At 40.0% G+C, this 22,553-nt stretch overlaps 2 protein-coding genes across 8 annotated transcripts in view; one reads left to right on the forward strand and one right to left on the reverse strand.

The window, feature by feature from the left end:
- Noc3l (NOC3 like DNA replication regulator) overlaps window positions 1-15,758 on the forward strand; it is a 33,200-nt gene extending 17,442 nt beyond the window's left edge. The window contains exons 11-21 of the mRNA XM_048438953.3: window positions 1,871-2,002; window positions 5,850-5,930; window positions 6,239-6,339; window positions 7,282-7,354; window positions 7,441-7,504; window positions 7,587-7,658; window positions 8,001-8,182; window positions 10,008-10,136; window positions 11,607-11,704; window positions 13,920-14,004; window positions 14,549-15,758. Coding sequence (XP_048294910.3) covers window positions 1,871-2,002; window positions 5,850-5,930; window positions 6,239-6,339; window positions 7,282-7,354; window positions 7,441-7,504; window positions 7,587-7,658; window positions 8,001-8,182; window positions 10,008-10,136; window positions 11,607-11,704; window positions 13,920-14,004; window positions 14,549-14,677 — 1,146 coding nt within the window. The 3' untranslated portion in view covers window positions 14,678-15,758. The remainder of the gene's footprint in view (window positions 1-1,870; window positions 2,003-5,849; window positions 5,931-6,238; window positions 6,340-7,281; window positions 7,355-7,440; window positions 7,505-7,586; window positions 7,659-8,000; window positions 8,183-10,007; window positions 10,137-11,606; window positions 11,705-13,919; window positions 14,005-14,548) is intronic.
- Window positions 15,759-17,906: 2,148 nt separating this feature from the next.
- Window positions 17,907-22,553, reverse strand: part of Plce1 (phospholipase C epsilon 1) — a 277,183-nt gene continuing 272,536 nt past the window's right edge. For all 7 annotated transcript variants that reach the window (XM_087907931.1, XM_087907928.1, XM_087907930.1 and 4 more), the window contains 3 exons: window positions 21,717-21,935; window positions 21,164-21,386; window positions 17,907-18,961 (listed from right to left, as the gene is read on the reverse strand). In XM_087907931.1, the coding sequence (XP_087764057.1) occupies window positions 21,198-21,386; window positions 21,717-21,935 (408 nt within the window). In that variant the 3' untranslated portion in view covers window positions 17,907-18,961; window positions 21,164-21,197. The remainder of the gene's footprint in view (window positions 18,962-21,163; window positions 21,387-21,716; window positions 21,936-22,553) is intronic.

A 22,553-nucleotide genomic window follows, 5' to 3' on the forward strand; every position in this document is an offset into this window, starting at 1 on the left:
ATACTGCATAACCCTTTCGTAGACCAGGTTGACCCCGAATTTAGAGAGATGAGCTTGCCTGAGTGTTACTTGAATGCTAGGGCTGCAGGTGTACATTATCACACGTGGCTGACTTCTGTTTTTTATGTTAAATGTGTAAGCTGTTTGATGTGTTTGTGTGTGTTACATGACTTCAGATATGCTTAACTAATATGACTATTACATATATTTGAAATGGATGGTATGTATCTTGCTGTTAATTTAAGATGATGTGTGTTTGGTTTTTACTTATTTGAGATAAGGTCTCTAACTTTGTTATTGGCCTCAAATTTGTCGTCCTTCTGCCTCAGACTCCTGAGTTTCTGGGATTACTAACTTTAATGTTCTTACTTGTTTTGTTTTCTTCATTTGGTCCTTAGATGTTTATATTAAATTGATTTTTGGGATCATATGTTTTTGGTAGTTATTCCAGTAGCGCACCCCCACCCCCAAGACAGGGTTTCTTTGTGTAGCCCTGGTCATCCTAACTTGCTCTGTAGACCAGGATGGCTTCAAATTCAGAGATTTGCCTGCCTCTGCCTACCAAGTGATGGGATTAAAAGTGTGTGTGTGTTTTTTTAACTTCATTAACATTTGTTTTTAAATCCCTTTCACATAGACAGAAGTTTCTGTCCTGCCTGTCCTGCAGCCATTCAGTCCCAAAGAAACACACAGAGGCTTATATTAATTATAAACTGTTTGGCATGTTAGCTCAGGCTTATTATTAACTAGCTCTTACAACTTAAATTAACCCATAATTCTTGTCTATGTTTAGCCATGTGTACCTTTTCTCAGTGAGGCAGTCTCATCTTGCTGCTTTCTCTGTGTCTGTCTGGTGACTGCATCTCTCCTTTCCTCTTCCCAGAATTCTCCTACCAGTACAAGTGTCAAATCTTTACACTGTACAAAAGCATTATTCCACAGCACTTTACACTGTACAAAAGCATTATTCCACAGCACTTTCAATTCTTTTTTCCCTTTAAAAGTGGTGATACTTAGTTGAACTACCAAAATGATAAATAACAGACTTTTTAAGAGAAAAGATAATCATATAATATGGCTTGAACATGAAATTTAGCTGTAGAGAAATACTTTCACTTTTGTGGTGCTAGAATAAAAGTTACATTCCCCAGCCCCCTATAAACTGTATCCTTTAATTAATTTAGAGTTGTTTTTCATTGACTAATATTTTATGAACATATAGAATGTCTACAAGATATTTGAAATTTATCTTTCTAATACCGAGAATAACTTTATATCTATTTCACACTTTATGCTTTTTATTATTCATTTTCATTCCATGCTTTTAGTTCTGTTATCTGAAATATTCACCTTTCCATCCAAATGTGCAAGTTGAAACATTGAAAGAATGCAAATCCTGTTTTTGTCAAGAGTTTGTCCCGTGAAAAATGTTATGACCGGGAATTGAGGTAGTTTCTTCAAGAGAAAAGGAAGGGTCTCAAATCTCTTTCTCTTGGTGCTATTTTGTATCGTGAGGATCAAATGAACGCTGGCACTATTAATTGCAAAATTTGATAGAGTACAGCTAGTTTAGAATGTGTTCATTTGTCTTTCTCCTTACTGTTTCAAACCTCTTTCTAGCATGTTTACCCTGTGCCATCTTGTCTGCCTGTGTTTCCCTTATATTCATGAATGAGCTGTTTTGAATTTTACCCGAATACTGGTGTCCTTTCACAAACAGATGTCTGAGTATGATTTTCAGAAGGCAGAACTCTGTGTCTATCTAATAAAACATTTAACACATTTGGTATACATTCTTTTCTGCAGAGTCTTTGGGGATGGTGTAAGTACTAAGCTGTGTGTTTGTTGTTGTTTTTCTTTCCCATATTAGATATTAAAAACATTTTTATGTCTGAGAATCAAGGAAGTAGAACTAAAAAAAGATACAGAGGACATTAACAAGCCAAAAAAGTTCATGACATTCAAGGAAAAGAGAAAAACTCTATCAAGAATGCAAAGAAAGGTTTGTATTATTTTCTTTTTCATTTCATTTAAGTATTCTGCTTTAATTGATCCTGGATTACAAGTGGAATCAAAGTGTAATTAGATAAATGTTGTATAAATCATAGTTAAGAAAGGACCTTTATTGATTACTTTTGTTGTCTGACAATCTCTGTTTCTGTCTCTCTGTCTCTGTCTCTCTTTCTTTATATATATATCATCTATTCAGATTACCTTCTACTGTTTATTTATTTATTTATTTAGTACTCTTTCTCTATCAGTCCCTTTGTTCCTGCAGATATACACAGTAGTCTCTTTCTCTGGCTCATTTTGTGACCCATTTAGTTTAACCTGGGCCATCTGTGAGCACTTGAAGTATCCATTGGAGCCTGGTTGGGTCATCTGTGGGTAGAGAGAAGGGAAATTGAAGGCAGTCTGTCTGACTTCCTCCAATGATGGGCTGTGATCTGGAAGTATAACCCAAATAAGCCTTTTCCTCCCCAACTTGCCTTTTGATTTTGGTGTTTTGGAACAGCAGTAGAAACCCCAAGACAATAGGTTTTTATATTACTCTTTATATGTCTCTGATTTGGTTAATTCTCCCTCCCCATCATGTTCCCCCTGCTTAAATCTTTCTAGCCCCAGTATTCCCCACTCTGCTTTTATATTATTGCATTTTACTACCTCCTCCTTTAAGGCTTTTCCCTCCCAGTACCTCTTTGTAATTTCCATGTCCTGGCTGTTCTGGAACTCACTATGTAGATCAGACTGGCCTCAATTCCTGCCATCCCCGGCCTACAGGTATTCTTGAATGCATAGACTTAGAGTTTGGAAGCTAGAATCTACATATGAGGGAGAGTGTGTGACATTTATTTACTTATCCATTTATTTATTTGTTTATTTGTTTGTTTATTTTGTGCCTAGTACAGTTCTCTTACTCAGTATAATTTTGCTTCCTGAAAATTTTGTAATTTCATTCGTCCATCCATCCATCCATCCATCCATCCATCCATCTCCTAGTTCATTTCCTTTACTCAGTATAATTTTCTGTTTGTTTCCTGCAAATTTTGTAATTTCGTTTTCTTTAGACCTGAATAAAATTCCATTGTATGGACATTCAGGCTGTTTCTATTTCCTAGCTGTTTTGAATAGAGCAGCAGTGAACCTGGATGAGCAAGTATCTATGTAGTAGGCTATATGTCCAGGAGTAGAGTACTTGGGTCACATGGAGTTCTGCCTCTGGCTTTTTGAGTAATCTCCACACTGATTTTCAGTGTCTGTATCGGTTTATACTCCACCAAAAGTGAGTGAGCAAGAGTTCATCTTTACCCCCTCCTTCCCTCCTTCCCTCTCTCTGTCTCCTGTCTCCTTCTCTCCCTCCCTCCCTCCCCCCTCTCTCCTTCCTTCTTTCCTTACTTCTTTCTTCTCCTCCTATTCTTCTCTTCCTTTTCTTCTCCTCCTCCTCTTCTCCTCTTCCTCTTCTTCAGTTTTATTTTTGTTTATTTATTTTTGATACAGGGTTTCTCTGTGTAGCCTTGGCTGTTCTGGAACTTACTTTGTAGACCAGACTGTCCTCGAACTCAGAGTTCTACCTGCCTCTGCATGCTGGATTTAACTGCGTGTGTACCATCGCCTAGGTGTTAATAATTTCTTAGTAATAGCCATACTGACTGGGTGAGATGGAATCTCAAAGTGCTTTTAATTTGTGTTTCAATCATAGTTAATGATGTTGAAAACTTTTTATTTGCAATTCATATTCTTCTTTTGAGAATTCTTTTTTAGATCTTTTTTTTGAAACCTCAAAGCCCACCTATTGTAACACACCTCCAACAAGGCTATATCTCCTAATCTTTCTTAGTTTTATTAACTGAGGACCAAGCATTCAAATGTATGAGCCAATAGGGGGACATTCTCATTTAAGCTACATCATCTCCTAACCCCTCGTTTGGATCTTTCTAAAAATTTTGACAACTAGGTTCTCTTCATCATGTTTGGTCGTGGGACCAAACTCAGGTTATTGGACTTGGTAGCAAATGTCTTTACTTGCTGAGCCTTCTCTCCGGCCCTTTATCTATTTTTGGCTGAAGTAGTTGTATTCTTGGTGTTTTGAGTTTTGAGTTCTTTATGTATTTTAGATAATAATCCTGTCAGATATGTAGCTAGCAAAGATCTCTTCTATTCTATGAGCTTCACTTGGCTGTTTTTTTCCCTGTACAGAGTATTTTAGTTTCCTAATGGCCTTATTTCCCAAGCAACTAAGGTTCTATTTAGACAGTCCTCTCTTATGCCTATACTGTAGTGTCCTTGCTACCTTCTCTTCTAGTAATTGTAGAATTTCAAGTTTTACAGTAGATCTTTGATCCATTTGGAGCTAATTTTTATGCAGGGTGAAAGAGAGGGGTCTAGTTTCCTTCTCTTTATGGACATGTGGTTTTCTCTGCACTGTTGATGATGCTATCTAGAAAGGACTTTTCTGAGACAAGGTTCCACTGTGTAGCTTACGCTGGCCTTTGGGTTTTCCTCTCTTACCTTCAAAATGCTGGTTGTAGGCCTGTTCTACCATGCCCAATTTTAAATCATACTTAAGTCGTGAAAATAATTGAAATCTGGTAGTCATATGAGATTATATATTCCTAACTATATGGAAGGTTGATGCAGGAGGATTGCTTGAGTCCAGTTTGAGACCAGCATCTGGAACCTAACAAAATTTTCCCTCAAGAAAGAAATAAAACAAGTTTGAAATCCAAAGTATTTAGAGAATTCCATCCGCCCCCCTTTTTTTCTACAAAAACACCTTTTCTTAAAATCAACTTGGACTGACAATTGTTGACAAAGAGTGACAGGTAATTTTTTTTAAGTATGTAGACGTATCCTTTAGTTGGTTAGAGCTATTTTTTAAGCTTTTAATTATTTTTCACGTATGCGTATATGTGTACACACATGTATGTATGTGAATGGTGTGGTATGTGTTTGGAGGTCAGAAGACAATTTGTGGAAGCTCTTTCCTACCGTGTGGTTTCTGGGGATTTCTCCCAAGTTCATAGGGTTGGCAGCAAGTGTCTTTCCCCACTGAACCACAGTCACTGCTCCCTACTTAAAAAGTTTTTCTATATTTGTTTATTTATTTATTTACTTATTTGTGTGTGGGTGTCTATGAGAAGCAATTTAGAGTCATGAAATACAAATTTCATTTCCTTGACAGAAAGGGTGCACTCATTTGAGTTTTTATTGATCCACTTGTTTTATTGACCAAAGTTCTGGTCTCTTAAATCTGGCTTGAAATCCAGTCACTTTTCCTTTACTGACACTTTTGAAGAAGGGCAAATAGTACCTACTGTTCAGGGTCAGTCTACAGTTTATATGAGGTGATACGTAAAAAGTAAAATATGTGATATTTTAAAATATGAGGTGATATGTAAAAAGTTCATAATGCTGAGCAACCTTTTGGATTTTTGAGATGGTTTCTCTGTAGCTTTGGAGCCTGTCCTGGAACTAGCTCTGTAGACTAGACTGGTTTTGAACTCACAGAGAGCTGCCTGCCTCTGCCTCCCAAGTGCTGGGATTAAAGGCATGCCTTACCACTGCTCGGCTAATGCTGGGCAATCTTTATAAACATTTACTTGTTACCAGTGTTAGAGTAGGAATCCTCTCTGTCCCTCTTTCTCTGATTTCATCCTTCCTCCTTTTTCCTAGGGGCAACCAGCATTACCAGTTTAGCTTGCTTGTGCATCGTATCCATTCTTTTCTCCCTTTGCTCATATTTATATTCTTAGACTGTATGTGGCCTTACCGTGTATAGTTGACACCCTACCTCATTTTTGCCTTCACTGGTGTGTATTCCTTACCCACCCCCCGCTTTGTCTTTTCAGTGGAAGAAAGCAGAGGAGAAACTAGAGCGGGAACTTCGGGAGGCGGAAGCTTCAGAGAGCACTGAGAGAAAGCTGAAACTGGTGGGCAGTTCCACTCTATCGAATTCCCAAGATGTTTTACTAAATGATTTTAATTATAAATGGTTTCAACTTAAAGTTATATCATTTTGGTTTATTTCATGGGTCTTAGGTAGATAATTTTTGTGACATATAAGAAAGTACAGTGTGATGCCTTCAGGTTTTGTGATTACCAGACGTATGTCTTCATTCTGTTTGTTTCAAAGTCTGAATTGTGGGAGGGATGAGAAAGGGAAAAGAAAGCTGTACTTGTCTAACTCAGGAGAGCTACCTGCTGGTTCTAAGGTGTTCTTGTCTGATTTCTCTGCCAGCACACAGAGACTCTGAATATTGTGTTTGTGACCTACTTCAGAATTTTGAAGAAGGCCCAGAGGTCACCTCTTCTGCCAGCAGTTCTAGAAGGTCTTGCCAAGTAAGGACTGTGTAGGCTGACCCTTTCGATCCTTGCACATACGTACTGGTAGCATAGCTGTCCCTCAGCATGTCCCCGATCCTTTGCACATAGGTACTGGTAGCATAGCTGTCCCTCAGCATGTCCCCGATCCTTTGCACATAGGTACTGGTAGCATAGCTGTCCCTCAGCATGTCCCCGATCCTTTGCACATACGTACTGGTAGCATAGCTGTCCCTCAACATGTCCCTGGTGCTGTCCTAATGCTCCCTTCTCATTCCTTTTTATGCAGCCTTTCCTGTGGCTGTTTTGCTTTTCTCATTTTAAACTTTTTAAAATTTATCTTTTTTTCTTTCTACTTAATATGTTTCTGAAATTCTTAAGATTCACTACTCAGTTCTTGATGCCATTCTACAGATACAACTATGGAACTTTAACCATAGGGCTGGAGAGATGGCTCAGAGGTTAAGAGCACTGACTGTACTTCCAAAGGTCCTGAGTTCAGTTCCCAATAACCACATGGTGGCTCACAACCATCTGTAATGAGATCTGGTGCCCTCTTCTGCCCTGCAGGGACATATGCAGGCAGACCACTGTACACTTAATAAATAAATAAATCTTAAAAAAAGGGGGGGGAACTTTAGTCATGTTAGCCATGTTTAGTAGCAGAGATTTAGAAATCATCTTAGAAACATATCTCTGGCTGGAAACAATAGTTCTGGTCTTTACAGCCACTAGTGACTGGAGCTCACATGTCTGTGCTTCCGTATGAAATCTCAGCACTCGAGAGGCAGAGGCAGGTCAGGCTGAACTAAGTAAAATCTGTCAGTGATCACTTATTTCTATTATGACTAACAGTTTGGAATAAGTAATATTTAAAATGCAGTTTTAAAGTCAAGCTATTTTTACTTGTTTTATTTCTGCTTTTGGATTATTTAGTAACTCAGTTTTATTTGACTCTAGGTTTGCACATCTTATAAATGTGGAGTTCTTTGATGATTTGTTAGTGGTTCTTCATACCCTCATTGAGTCTGGTGTAAGTAGCTATCAGTGGATTGCTTTTTCAAGATAGAAATGGCAGCAATCATTCTCAGTTGCTAAATTTTTATTTTCTTTCTTAAGAACCTAAGTTATCAAGAAAGTCTTCACTGTGTTCAGACTGCTTTTCATATTCTTTCTGGACAAGGTGAGTTTCTGTCTTAGGTTTTATGTGCTTTATTCCTGAAGACCGTATCTTAACCTAATTTGTGTTTGTTGTCATCTCAAAGGTGATGTTCTAAATATTGACCCAATGAAATTCTATACACATCTCTACAAGACATTGTTTAAATTACACGCAGGTATGTTCTTAGAAGATGCTTGTTTGGTACGTATGTATAGTCTGAGAATATGGTATGATCATAATTGTAGCCGATGAGAAATAGGATCTGGTGCATAAAATGCAGGCTTATTCTTGCCGTGCAGTTGTAGTTAATGTTATATAAGACTTGGGGGTAAAAGAACTTTTGGGGTTGACAGGAAATGCTGTAAATGCAGCCCAGAGCATCTCTGAGCATTGCTCTACTGACTAGGAGGATGATTTGCAGCAGGATAATAATGATTCATCTTGCGGGTTTTCTGGAGTTCAGATGGTTGCATAATAAAAGCATAATGACATTGACTCTGAAGGATGTCTGTTTTAGGTGCTACCAACGATGGTATTGAGATCGTACTCCACTGCCTTGATGTCATGCTAACCAAGCGCAGAAAGCAGGTTTCTCATCAGCGAGCTCTTGCCTTCATCAAGCGCCTCTGTACGCTTGCTCTGCAGGTTCTTCCAAATTCAAGCATTGGCCTTTTAGCGACTACCAGAATATTGATGCATGTAAGTACTGGTGTGCAGAGATCGAGCCGAGTTTCTATGGTGTGCTGCACTGTGCTTGTTCGTGTGTCTCTTTCCTTGATAGTTGTCATGGTTACTAAAGTAATTCGTAGCCAGGTGCAGTAGTTCATGCCTACAGTTACACTGGGGACTGGTGCAGGAGGACAGCTCAAGCCCAGGAGTTTTAGGTCAGTCTGAATAGCTGCCTGGGAGCCTGTCTTTCTCTCTCATTTGAGTCAAGGTCTCACTGTGTAGTGCTGGCCTGGAACTAGCTATACAGACCAGTCTGGCCTCGGATTCACAAAGTACCTGACTGCTTTTGCCTCCCAAGTGCTGGGATTAAAGGCATGTGACACCAGCTTAGTAAGATCACATTTCTTTTAAAAAAGGGGGGGGGGAGAGAATTCATATTTGTAACAAAATCAGGTACTAACAGAAACATAGCAGTATATGATACCTCCTGAAGGCAGTCATTTTCACCACTTGGTGTCTGTCCTCACTGCCCTGTATAAGCATCTGTGCAGCATACAAGCAACATTTTGTTTTCATGGAAAGGAGATGAGGTGAATTGTGTTATATACTGGGTTTAGAATGAATAATGATAGATGTTTTCATGTCAGTATAAATTTCCTACTTTATGTTTTTAATGATTAAAGTTTTATAGTTCTTTGTTTAGCAAATACAGTTCTTACAGTACACTTGCCATTGTTTCAAGCACTTCACAAACAAGAAATTACTTGTTTTTATAACTGAGATAACCCTAGCATTCTTACTCGTTCTACTTCACAGCTGGGCTAAGGGTGCAGAGGAGGGAGGTGACTCAGCACAGTGCTGGTGAGCCGTGAAGGTGGAGCAGCCCGCGTGCCCTCGTTACTGCCCAGCTTATTGCCCACCCTGCTGCCCACTCGCAGTGTACCCGATGAACTGTTGTGTGTTAAGAAATATAGGCGGGAAAGCCAGACAGGAAGTAGGGGTGGAGCAAAGAGACTGGGAGTATTAAGGACTAACAAGAAGCCTGACCTAATGGGCCAATCAGTTTATATTCTTATGGAGTCCTGTGATTGATTTTCTTTGGGATTTGCCGGCTGTGGGGTACCGGGCAGGAACGGAAACCCCAATAAGCTGGCCCCCTCATACTACAAAGAAATAGGCAGAAGTGGGTTTCTCATTCACAACTTGGCTTTCTAATGCTTCTTTGTTTTCCTAGTGAATATAGAAATTGCTCAAAATGCTATATGCCTTGCTCAGCCTTGATGGGGGCAGGGAGGGGCTTGGTCTGCCTCAACTTAATGTGTCAAGCTTTGTTGACTCTCCATGGGAGAAATGGTAGGGGGAGTGGATGAGGGATGGGTTGGGGGGAAGTGGGAGGAGAGGAGGGAGGGGATCTGTAGTAGTTGGTATGTAAAATGGATAAAAAATTAAAAAAAAAAATAATGCCATAATATTTTTATAACAAAAATTCTTTGCCAGTTGATGGTGGCTCGTGCCTTTATTCCCAGCACTCAGGAGGCAGAGGAAAGTGAATCTTTCTGAGTTTGAGGCCAGCCTAGTCTGCAGTTAGTTTCAGGACAGCTAGGGTTGTCCTGTTTCAAAAAAGTCAAAAAAAATTTGCTAAAGTGAGATTGGAAGGTGGGAAGAATATGCTGTCTTTGCAGATTTGATAAATCTCTCCAAACCAAATGATGCAGATGTAAATTGTTTCTTATTAAAACTAGGCTTGAAAGATGTAAAAGATGTAGCCCTTAGTAGAACCGCAAATTTAAATGTAAGAATAGACCAGTTACGTTCTTTAACTTAGTTAATTCTTCCTTTTCATGTGATGTTGCAGACTTTTCCCAGAACAGATCTGTTGCTTGATAACGAGTCTCAGGGCAGTGGGGTGTTCCTGCCTGAGCTGGAGGAGCCAGAGTACTGTAATGCACAGAACACCGCACTGTGGGAGCTCCACACGCTGCGGGTAAGGGGCCCTTCCGTCCCTCCGTCCTCCATTTTCCTCCCCCCTTTTCTTCCTCCTTTCTCCTCTCTTTCCTCATATGTTACTGCCAGAGTGCTCATGTATGTGCTCTGGAAGGCCTTCTGTACTGTAATCCTTAAGCTGTTGAGTGTGTTTTCTGAAACAGGAGAGAGTGTGGTAGACTTGTCATGAGCTTATAGAGATTTATTGAAGGTTCTCTAACACTATTCAGAAAAAGCAGGATTTCTTACGAGGCATATTTGTACTGTATTGGATCCTACAAGGAGACTTCGATAGACTCCATTGCAAAGGAGGTTCACCTACAGTGCCAGGATCCTATGGTGAGGCCAGCATTAGAATGAGCCCTGTAGACACTGTGGTGAATTATTTTTTACTATGAAATAGAAACTGTCTTTTGATGGTTCTTTTTTATACTGTGAACTTGGTCATTTCACAAATGTGTATATTTTTTTTTACATTATTTTGTGTATGCAGTGCCCATGGAGGCCAAAAGAGGGCGATGGTTCCTCTTGGAGTTGGAGCTACAGACAGCTGCCATACTGGTGCTGGGAATCAAACCTGGCTCCACTGGAAGGGCAGTCAGTGCTCTTAACCACTAAGCCATCTCTCCAATCCCCAGATATGTATTTTAATCCTGAGAATGAAGGAACTGTTGTGTTTTGTTTGAGACAGGGACTCTCTTTGTTGCCCTGGCTGTCCTAGAACTCAGAGAGCTCTGTGAGCCCTCTGCCTCCCAAGTGCTGATATCAAAGGGGTGCTCTACCACACCTGGCTAGTAATATTCTTTAGCCTTTTAAAAATTTTACGTTTTAAAAATTAAAGAATAATTATATCATTTTCCCTTTCCATTTCTTTTCTCCATCCCCTCTCATGTCCACCCCCCCAATTCCCTATCAAATTAATGACCTCTTTCTTTAGTGTTTATATGTGTGTGTGTGTATGCTTATATATACACAAACATACATACACAAATTGTATATAATATAAATACATAAACACTTACACATAAATGCATAAACACAACTTGCCAAGTTTGTTGATCGTTTCATGTGTATATGACTTCAGGGCCGACCACTTGGTATTGGATAACCAGTTAAGGGAATCAACCCTGGGGAACACAAATTCTCCCACTCTCTGCAGTCCCTAGTTACCTGTAGCGCTTTGTCTAGGCACAGGGCCCTTGTCAGAGTGTTTCCTTTCACATTGGCAGGTTGCCCTTGTTCAGATCTTGTTTAGGCAGCCATACTGTTGAGGTACCATGGGTGAAGCTTCCCTATCATTTGTAGGAGATAGAATCTCGCAGCAAATTTCCTGGTCCAAAGGCAATACCTTATGTGATTTGTATACATGTTTTTGTTTTTTGTTTTTTTTTTTAAGAAAGTTGCAGAATAAGCTGTAGCTTGTGTTTTAGGAAGTACTAACCTGCGAATAATGTCTCTTTTTCCTCTTTAGAGGCATTACCATCCTGTTGTGCAAAGATTTGCAACTCACCTACTCGCTGGGGCCCCGTCTGAAGGCTCCGAGGCTCTCAAGCCTGAGCTGAGCCGAAGGTAACATTTGACAGAGCATTGCTCTATGTTCTGCTTTTTGAGACAGGTTCTCACTGTGTCACCCTGGCTGGCCCGGAACTTAGAAATCCACTTGATTCTGCCTCCCAAGGGCTAAAAATGTGTGTCACCTGACCTGTTTAGGATTTCTTTTTGTTTGTTTTATTTTGTTTTGTTTGTGCTTGGGACCAAACCCAAAGCACCAACTTATTCTAAGACTTAAAAAACTCTGAAACTGGACTTCGTCCTTTTATATTTGTGTGTAAGTTTGTTTGTGTGGGTGCACACGTGTGTACAGGTGCATGTTATGTATAAGAGCTTCGAGAGGCTAGGGTCAAATTGTTGTTCCTCGGAAGCCAGCCACGTTATTATTTTGAAACAGGATCTAGACTTGCTGGTCAGTGAACCCCTGCATCCTGTTTATTAGTCTTTCCAGTTTGGGAATTACAAATAACTACACCTGGCTTCTTTTATTTTTTTCTTTTTAATATGGTGACAAGGATTGAACTCAGATCCTCATGCTGGCATGATAAGCATATTAGCAGCTAAGCCATCTGCCCTGCACCAGGTTTTTCTTTTTTCTTTTTATAAGTTCATAGTTTTTTTTAAAAAATTTAGATATCATATGAATTGTAGGCTACTGATTTTATACTGACTTTAAAGTCTGAACAAAAATGGAATTTTGTTTGATCGTTCGAGACAGGGTCCCATGGAACCCAGAATGGCCATAAGTTTAACTATATAAGCATCTATTTATGTGTGATGAACTTACACTCTTGATCCTCTTGCCTCCACCTCCCAAGCACTTGGGATTACAGGTGCGCACCACTATGCCTGGCTAGTTGTTACCTTTTAAGATTGGAAAAATTCACTTAAAATTCACTTTTCATGCTTGTCTTGAAATATTAGATTTAGTTATTACAAATGAAAAAAATCAGATTTATTTGTGTTTATGAGTGTTATGCCCACACATATGTGTCTATGCACTACACATGTGCTGGGTACTTCAGGGGATCAGAGGAATGCATCAGATTCCCTAAAATTGGAGTTAGCCACTGAATCATCCCTTCAGCCCCTATTTTGTATTTTTAAATTGCTAATATAGTTAGTCAGCTGCTCTGCCCTCCAGATAAGGCTCAACTTTACTGTTTTCTATAAGCTCTTTGTGGTAAATAGAGATAATGCTTGGTACCAAATACAGAGGCTGCTTTTTCTTTTTCACAGCCTCCATGTCTGTCTCTAGCCTTGTTTCTTTTTTTTTTTTTTAAACTTGTGCATTGCAAAAAACATAAGCAAAGATCTGGCATGCACTGACTAAGCACTGTTCATTGAGTCATATCCTCAGCTGACTCCTACTAACACTTTTTTTTTTTTTAAAAAAAAAGGGAAAAGAGTAGATTCTTCGTTATTGTTTTTAGTAATTCTTCTGGCTTATTTTCATTAATCATCTTGATCATTTGCCTCCTCTGTGCCAGTTTTCCTTTTCTGGGGTAAGATGAAGCCCAGGTTTGTCTGTAAGGCTTGGTCAGTGGAAAATGCTTTCTTCTCTTGGGGAATGAAGCGTGGGGTGTGAGTGCAGTCCTTGTGTCTCTCATTAGAGTAATGTGGCTCCTAGTAACCCCAGCTGACCAAGATTTGCTTACATGGTCTGGGTATTGACATATTTTCTGTCGTGAACGTCCTGTCCTTGTTTTTCATCCAGGGTTGGGTGATATTTAAAGTCAACGGATGACAAGTCTGTTTCACTCCTCTAGTTCCAGTGACAGATTGAATTGCTTATCATCAATATCACTAGTTGAATTGGGATTCAATCATACAAACTGGTCAACATCTGCTTAGCAGTCTTCCTGGGCTGTAGGCCTGCATTTCTGAGTGTGTATACTAGATTTTTTCTGAGGTAACTTTAGTAAGATAATGTTGATACTACAAAGGAATTAGGTTTTATTTATTTAGTATTGAGACAGGGCCTCTCTAAGTACCTCTGGCAGTCCAAGAACTGCTTTGTAGACCAGGCTAGCCTTAAATTTGCAGAGATTTGCCTGCCTCTGCCTCTAAATTGCTAGGATTAAAGACGTACGCCACCAAGCCTGACTAGTTTGTATGTTAAGTGAATGAGCTGGTTGAATGCTTGATGTTATTCTTCAGATACAGTGTAGCTCTTAAAGTCATATAGCTAATGGTAGTTTCTCTGCATATGTTAATATTTTTTAAATTATAGATCTTCAGTTGAACTTTTTGAGACTTACAGCATGGCAGCAATGACATTCAACCCTCCTGTTGAACCTTCAAACTCTAAAAAGAAGGTATGTGATACTTTTTTTTAATAGAGAAAATAAACATTAAATCAGTGAATTTATTATCAATTCAACTGCCAATTTTCTTTTCTTCTTCTTTTTTTGAAACAAGAGTATTGCTTTGTAGTCCAGGGTGACTTGAACTTATGATTGTTTTGCCTTAGACTTCCATGGATTGAGACTATAGGTATTGACCACAAAGGCCTGGCTTTAGGAATTGAGCATTGATTGGATGCATGGGGCTGAAATTCTATAGAGATGGTTATAGTTGATAAAATTTTCATTCAGTATAGGGAATGTCCAAGACCTGACTGGAATCTCTCTTTACTGTATTTCTTTTTTGTTGTTTTTATTTGTTTGTTTTGAGGCAAACAAACCTCACTGTGTCTAGCTAGCTCTGGCTGGTCTGGAACTCATTTTGTAGACCAGGCTGGCCTTGAACTCACAGATCCACCTGCCTCTGCCTCCTGAGGGCTGGAATTAAAGGTGTGTGCCACCACCGCCTGGCACAATATGAGTAGTTTTAACTATTAATTTTAACCTTTCTTTCCAGGATAAATTTTTACAAGGAGACTCATTTTTGAATGAAGATTTAAATCAACTAATCAAAAGATACTGCAATGAAGCTGCTACTGAGACACCGCTAGATTTCACCAAATGTTTGAAAACATCTTCACAGTAGCCTAAAGATGAAAGAAGAGTCGGTGGACTGTCTTATATATTTATTTGTATGCGCATATGCAGAGACACATACAGATTCATGAGGGCCTTTTCCTTTGTGTACAAAGAAAACTTCCTAGGAACCGAAGCAGAGGCCACAGAAGACACGATTTATTCATTTGTTTTATGGCTTGCTCGGCTTGCTTTCTTACACAACCCAGGCCAGCTTGCCCAGGAATGGCACCGCCCATGATGTGTGGGTTGAGCCCTACCACATCAGTTATTAATTTTGTAAGCACCCTACAGACATTCCCATAGGCAAGTCTGATGGAGGTAGTTCTTCAGTTGGGGTTCCCTCTTGACGGGTGACTTTAGTGTATGTCAAGTTGACAAAAACTGAGCAAAACAGTTATTAAATCCTCTTTATAACTAAATGAGTATTGTGATTGCAGCACCATAGATGAAAGCAAAAATATCTTAGTAAGGATATTTAAAAAATAACTTAAAATTAGACTCTTGTTCTTTGGCTTCTATTGAATGATACATGTAATAACCAGATCTGACCTTAGAAGGAATGAGTATTGCCCAGGGTGTGGTGGTGCGCACCTTTAATCCCAGCAGTCGAAAGGCAGAAAGGCAGAGGCAGGTGGATCTCTGAGTTCAAGGCCAGTCTGGTCTGCAGAGTGAGTTCCAGGACAACCAGGACTGTTTCACTGAGAAACCCTGTTTCGAAGAAACAAACAAACAAAAGATGAAGGAATGAGTGCTCTTATGGCTAGTTCAAAGAAAGTTTGAATGTGATTCTGGAATCTTTGAAGTTGTGTTCATTTTTTTACACTAGAGTGAGGGGGGAAAGTGCTCAGTAGGACGCAAGTAGGGCTGAGATGTCTGTTGTGCTGTAGGGACATTAGTGCTGACTAACTAGTAAAGTGGTTTTTTTTTTTAATTCTTACAGATAAAAACTGTAAATGCTTATAAATAGAGTTATAGATCATTACTTTATATAGTAGCTATTGCCATATTGTAGAGGTGACTTATGAAATGTGTGCATAGATATTTTCTGCTATTAATAGTTGAATAAAATAGCTTCCTTTTCTACTTCATAGTCTTGTGGAGGTTTTGTTTTTTATTTTTAGTGAAAAGCGGTTTAGGTTGTAACATGAGGGGGCCTGCTTGTTGGGGTTTTCTGTCCTGCCCAGTTCCCACAGCTGTTTAGCCCCAAAGAAAATCACACAGAGGTCTCCATAAGTTATAAGCTGATTGGCCTATTAGCTCAGGCTTCTTACTAGCTCTTATGACTTATATTAACCCATTATTTTGATCTATTTTAGCCATATGGCTCAGTACCTTTTTCAGCTGGCAGGTCACATCCTGCTTCCTCAGTTAAACAGACTGTTAATTCAGCACCATAGAAGCCAGTCTTTCTGGGCCTTAGAGCTCTTTCCTCATGAAAATATGAAAACAGAAAATCCCCTTTACCATCCAGCAGACTCGGGAACAGTGACCAGTTAACCAATTTAAAGCCAGCTCTTACTCTGAGCGTATTCTTACATTGAGTTCCAGAAGTAAATCTCTCTCTCTCTCTCTCTCTCTCTCTCTCTCTCTCTCTCTCTCCCTCTCTCTCCCCAGAGTCCCACTTTATAACTTGGGCTTTACTGGAACTCAGAGAGCTCTGCCTGCCTCTGCCTGGGATTGAACGTGTTCACCACCATGCCCAGCCTAAAAATATTTCTGGAGCCACCTTTTTAAGGCTTTATTGTTTCTTGTTTTGTGACAGGACTGCTCCCTGTGTAGTCCTTGCTGTCCTGAAACTCACTATGTTTACCAGGCCAACCTTGAACTCACAGCGAAACCCTTGACTCTGCCTCCCATTACACCCAGCTAAGGCTTGATTATTAAAAATGAGAAAAGGTATGGTTCAGCATACAACTTTCTTAAATTCTACTGTTTGACTAAAAAAATTTCAGAAATGTTAGAAATATTTGTATACACAACTGAAAGATCTATGTGTATATATGTATCCATTGTTTTCTAACACCGATACATTTATGTTTCACTTTGGCAGCAAGGACATAGATAAGTGAAAGGCCAGTTTTAAAATAGAAATTGATTGATAGGGTATTTTATCACTGTTTTAGACTTTTCCGTTTCTTGTCACAGTTGGGCTATAAATCTATACAGCTAGCATTTGAATGACATACATATTTGAGGATAAACTATATATGTACATTAACTTTTTATATAGGCTTATTAATATTTCCCTTTTTGGAGATAAATATTATAGACATTAATAATCACAGGCACATATACCTTGAGGGCTATATTAAACTACAGCCTTAATTTCTTTTTGAAGACAGCTCTTGAGCACCTACTGTGTGCTCAGCAGCACACTGGGCACTTAAAAGTAGGAGTGAAACAGCCTTGGCCCTCCTGCATCTTTGATGCCAGCTCAGGTAATTCATTGTTTAAAAATGCAGTATTACCCCGCTCAGTGTCAGAATCATTTGATCTCTTTCATTTATAGAAATTGGATAAAATGTTTCCAGGATATGTTTTAAAAATGAGGCAGTGCTATGCACTTGTTACAGATCTAGTTATTTCAAAGGGAACCTTTAGTGCTGTGCCACTGCCACAATGAGAATAGTCTGAGTTTTGTTGGCAAGAGAATGGTGGCGCAGCAGGACTCTTTCACTGACACGGAAGCTCTGCAGTGTATTTTTGACATGTCTCCTTTTAGAATGCGCAAGGAAGGGATTTTATTCATTCTATAATTGGTAAAGGAAACTCTCCAAGCAAAAGTCACGATTTTTAGTGTGTTTTATAATTTGAAGAAAAATGTCTTCAAATGGAACAATGCCAGTAAAAAGATAAAATGTAGGCTTTACTCTGAAGGAACACGTATTTCAGTCTGGTAAGTCACAGTTTGCTTCAGTTCAAGAATGAGAAGAATCCGTCGCACTTAGTTGACTTTGTTGTTGTTTTTTTGTTTTGTTTTTCATTTTTCGAGACAGGATTTCTCTGTGTAACAGTTCTGGCTGTCCTGCAACTTACTTTGTAGATCAGGCTGGCCTCGATTTCAGAGAGACCCACCTGCCTCTGCCTCACAAGTGCTTGGATTATAGGTGTGCACCACAACCGCCCGGCTAGTTGACAGTTTTGTGATGGACAGTTATAAACAATTTACATCAGGTGGCAAGTGTGACTCGGATCCGTGGCTCTTCAGTAAATCAGACACCACTGCACTAGATGTCTAGCATGTTCAAATGTTTTATTTTTAGGAAGTCTTGAAATAGATTGAACCACTAATGCTTGTAACCATAGCAATATCAAGAAAGCTATGTCTAATAAATACACAAGTACAGTGTCAGTACAAACATTGCAAAATAAATAAATCTACTTTAAACATCAACTTAGTCTGCTTTTGCTTTTTAAAAATGATTAGTCTTTTTAAGACGTCACAACTCAGTAGATAATTAATTGTACATCATTCTGAATTCATTTTGTGAGAACTGAAATTGGAACAATCTGTGGGCAAATGAATAATAGCTTTTGAAAAAAAGAACGTTTCTATTTGCAAAACGGCAGCCTAAAGAGTGCACCTTGGTACACAATATAGGAACTAATTTGAATAATTGTTAACAAACCTCACAGGACATATTTACATTTCCAATGCCCTAGACTTGCACTTCTCATTAAACCTATGACCAGTTCTCGGGGTTTTCCAATCTCTGTGCCTCTGGTTCCCAGTTCTCCATGTTGGGTCAGCCAGCTGGTCCTTGGGCCAAATGTGCTTTTGTATGACCCTTAATCTTAAGAATAGCTTTTGCAATTTTAAGTGGTTGGAACACTTGAAAGATTTGTGATATGTGAAAATGATATGAAATTCCAATTCATGTGTCCATAAATAAAACTTTATTGTTCAGTCATGTTCATTCTTGTACCTGTTGTCGGGAGCTGCCTTTGCACTCCTGTGGCAGAACTGAGTTGAAGCCAACCGAAGCCGTGTGGCCCTGACCCTAAAATGTGTACCGCCTGTCCCTTTACAGATGACGCTGGTTGCCTTAAGCCTGGGCCTGGCTTTTTCACCTGTAACATCTGTGCAACGCCCTGGGTGTCCTGGCTTCATTCCTCAGGAAGTCGGTTGGCAGCCCTGTACCACTCTGCTTGTCCTCCGCGTGTTCCTCACATCAGGTGTGAAGAGGGCAGGAGTTGAGAAACCATCAGTTTCTGGTTTCCATGTGATGAAAGTAAAGTATGCTTTCTCCACCATGTTCATTCTTCAGAGTTTCTCACCAAGGATCTTCACCTGTAACATCCACAGGAGCTTATTAGTGGGTTGAATACAAAGAAGTACAATATTTACAGCCTACCCAGGTTCAGTTGTTCAACTACAGAAGCCCACAACTCTTATGGCTAGTTTTGAAAGAATCACTTTCTACAGTGCAGTGTGAAAACATGGTGCCCATCGAAGGTAGAACAATGTTATTTCTGTTGTGGCACACCACATTCTTTTTTCTTTTTTAGACTTTATTGTTAATTGAGCTATACGTTTTTTCCCACTCCCCTTCTTTCCTCCCCTCTCCCTTTCCACACTCTCAATTTACTCAGCAGATCTTGTCTTTTAGACAAAAAGCAAAGAATAACCAGCCTACAGTCCACAACCCCAGAGTACCTAGACAACAAAGAAGAGGAAAGAGAAAAAGACAAGATTTTTTTTTAATGATTTATTTTTATTTTGTGTACATTGGTGTTTTGCCTGCATGTGTATCTGTGTGGGGGCGTTGGAACCCCTGGAATTGGAGCTATAGGCAGTTGTGAGCTTCCACATGGGTGCTAGGAATTGAACCTAGGTCTTCTGGAAGAGCTTTTGACCTCTGAGCCATCTTTCCAGCCCCAGGAATACCACATTCTTTAGGAAAAAAACAAACTTGGTTTTTCGAGACAGGGTTTCTCTGTAGCTTTGGAGCCTGTCCTGGAGCTAGCTAGCTCCTGTAGACCAGGCTGGCCTTGAACTCACAGAGATCTGCCGACCTCTGCCTCCCGAGTGCTGGGATTAAAAGTGTGCACCACTACCACCTGGTAGTGGTAAACAAAAACACTTTATTACATCAAATAAATGTTCCTCAACTTTAGGAAAAGGAGAAATCCCTTCAACTGTTACTACTTCAGGTAGGAATAAGGTGAACATTTGCTTCTTTAGAAATTCTTAGGTTATTATTATTGAAACTTTAGATGTTACCATTTAGAACAAATAATATGACATGGCAGTCAGGCTAACACATTGTCCTTGTTTATTTCTGAGAATACAGAGAGAACTTCATAAAAAATACATGCTTGTTCTTGGAAATACCTTGATAAAAGAGGTCATAAGTGGACATAGTTGTGCCAGTGTCTAGTTTTAAGTAAAAGCACCAATGTTTAACAAAACTGAAGTCATTTTAATACATCAAAAAAATCACTTGCCAAGGGAAATGGAATCCAAAGACAATCATCTAAGTCACTGTCCCTTAGCAAGGCCACACCTCCCAATCCTTCCCAAGACAGTTCCACCAACTCAGGACCAAGCATTCAGATATATGAGCTTATGGAGATCATTCTCATTCAAGCTGCCACAGCCAGTCTGGGCAGCCTACAACCAAAGGAACAGTGGAAAGAAGGCTTGTGTGCTTGATTTCCTCATATCCTTTTCCATATTCCAGATCATTCATCTGCTGAGACTGACTTTGTGTGTGAATATTCAGCCATGGGGTTAGAAGCTGACACTGCATTTTCAGGATGGAGACTGTAGTTATTTTTCTTTTGCTTTGCTTTTTAAACACAGGGTGTCACTGTGATCTCTAAGTAGCCCAGGCTGACCTTGAGTTTGTGATCCTCCTTAGCCTTCCAAATGTTGAGGTTACAGGCAGGTGCTATCACACCTGGCACATTTTAATTTACTATTATTTTTCTTAGAGGCAGAAAGAGATGTGACTGTTGAATGTAAATGAAACAAATACAGCACTAGGAATCCCAAGGAATAAACACTTATCTATAGAGCTCTTAAAAAGTGTTCATGTGTGTTATTAATAATTAAGACTGTCCTATATATGACGACTTAAGTCTGTTTAGCACTTTGGGCAAGTTGGTTGCCTTCTTGGGGCCTTTGGTTAGTTGTTTACAGAATAAATTAAAAAAAATCGTGTGTGTAAACGCAAGGGCTTGTACATGCCATGGTGTGTATGTGGAGGCAGTCAAAGGATACTTGTGGGAGTCAGTTCTCTCCTTCCACCATATGAGTCCGACAAATTCAGTTCAGCTCACCAGGCCTGGCAGCAAACACCTTTCATCACTGAGCCACCTCTCTGGCCCAGGAAGTCTAAGGTTTTAAGAGGGTGCATATAATTTCAGAGCTCAGGTACCATGTTGAGGTACCGTTCCCACCTGTCTTCACAGAACAAGCCCCTTGAAAAGACACATCCTGTGTTACAAAGTACTTTCTGTTGAGTCTTGTTTCAAACTGCTACAGTACCTTAATATATCTGGGTCAAACACGCTGCCCTCTGTCACTGCTGGTAACCCACTGCGTCACTGGGGGACAAGGCACCCACAGGTTTCTCCTCCTTGACTTGGACACTTTCTGCGGCCACAAGCTGAGGAGGCGAGGTGAGTCCTCGAGGCTGCTTAGTGGACTTAGTGAGTTTCTTGAGTTCACTTGCAAAGGAGATGCCCCTCCTTTTATCTTCTCGGGATGCCTACATAGAAAAAAAGAAAGCCTTTGATGGAAAGGTAATCCAGGCTCCTGAGTCCCATGGCATTCTCAAAGAGGAAGTATGTATTCCTTTGTACTTCTCTGGCAAGTAAAGCTTTGGGCAGACAGGCCAAAGGCCTCTATCCCAGGATCTTTTAACCACACGAGAACGTGATGTTTTGTCTTTTCTCCGCACAGAGTGAGGACAAAATATTGCCTTCCAACTCCTCGACTTAGGAACTTTCTGGAGATTTCACCAGTTCCCAAACTGAATTGATATGATGCAGCTGACCATCAAGGATTTATAAAAACAGCAAAGTAACTTTCATATTACCTGAACCTGCTCCTTTAGCTTAAGGATGAATTTCCCTGCACCTTTCCACTTGCTTTGGGCTTGAAACACACACTCTTGGTCCAAAAGGATCCTCTGTGAGGACTTTGGGGCAGAAGACTTCTTATTGGGTGCATCTTTCATCACCTCTTCCAAAAGCACATAGTCGCCTGGGTTGGGGTTGTTCAGGATGCTGTAGGAATATTTGGCTTTGCATAACGTCTGAAAGATAAGTTAGGGTCAGCTTAGTCAAGCGTCTCCCACGTTTGCATCCCTCCTGAGTGAAATTTTAAGGTGGCAAAGTGGCTCAGACTCTGAGCGATGGGAAAGATCTTCCAAATCTGGTCCCCCAGGGCCTCGCTTTCATTTGAGTCGTTATTGGCTTATCACATTCGTCAGACTACCATGTTCTGCTTCCAAATGCTCTGTCTGACTTACACAGTGGTGTCAGAGCGCCTGGAATGGGCCTGTGAAGTCAGACAACAGGAAAGAATCTGAGCCTCCCCCTCCCCCGCCACACACACACACCTGCCAAAAGAAGTTTGTCAACACACTGTGTAAGTCAGACAGATCTGAGTGAGATCTGGAGTCTGAGTGAGTAAGGGATAGAGCTGGAATTGAACCCTCAGCCGTGTGATCGGGGGTCTGTGCTGTTTACCATGTGATCTCACTTCTCAAGCAGGGGTTCAATGAATGCAAACCTTGAGGCCATGAGGAACAGTTCTCTGAAATCATGTTTTAAAAACAGCCTGACCTAGAGGAAAGGATTTGGTCAACAGTCAGAGCTGGCCTCCTTCTTGTGTGTTCTGTGGCATCCTTCAGAGATGGTCATTCAGTATT

This window comes from Myodes glareolus, chromosome 7 (assembly GCF_982192425.1).
Source record: "Myodes glareolus chromosome 7, mMyoGla1.1, whole genome shotgun sequence".
In the NCBI taxonomy this organism is placed as follows: Eukaryota; Metazoa; Chordata; class Mammalia; order Rodentia; family Cricetidae; genus Myodes; species Myodes glareolus.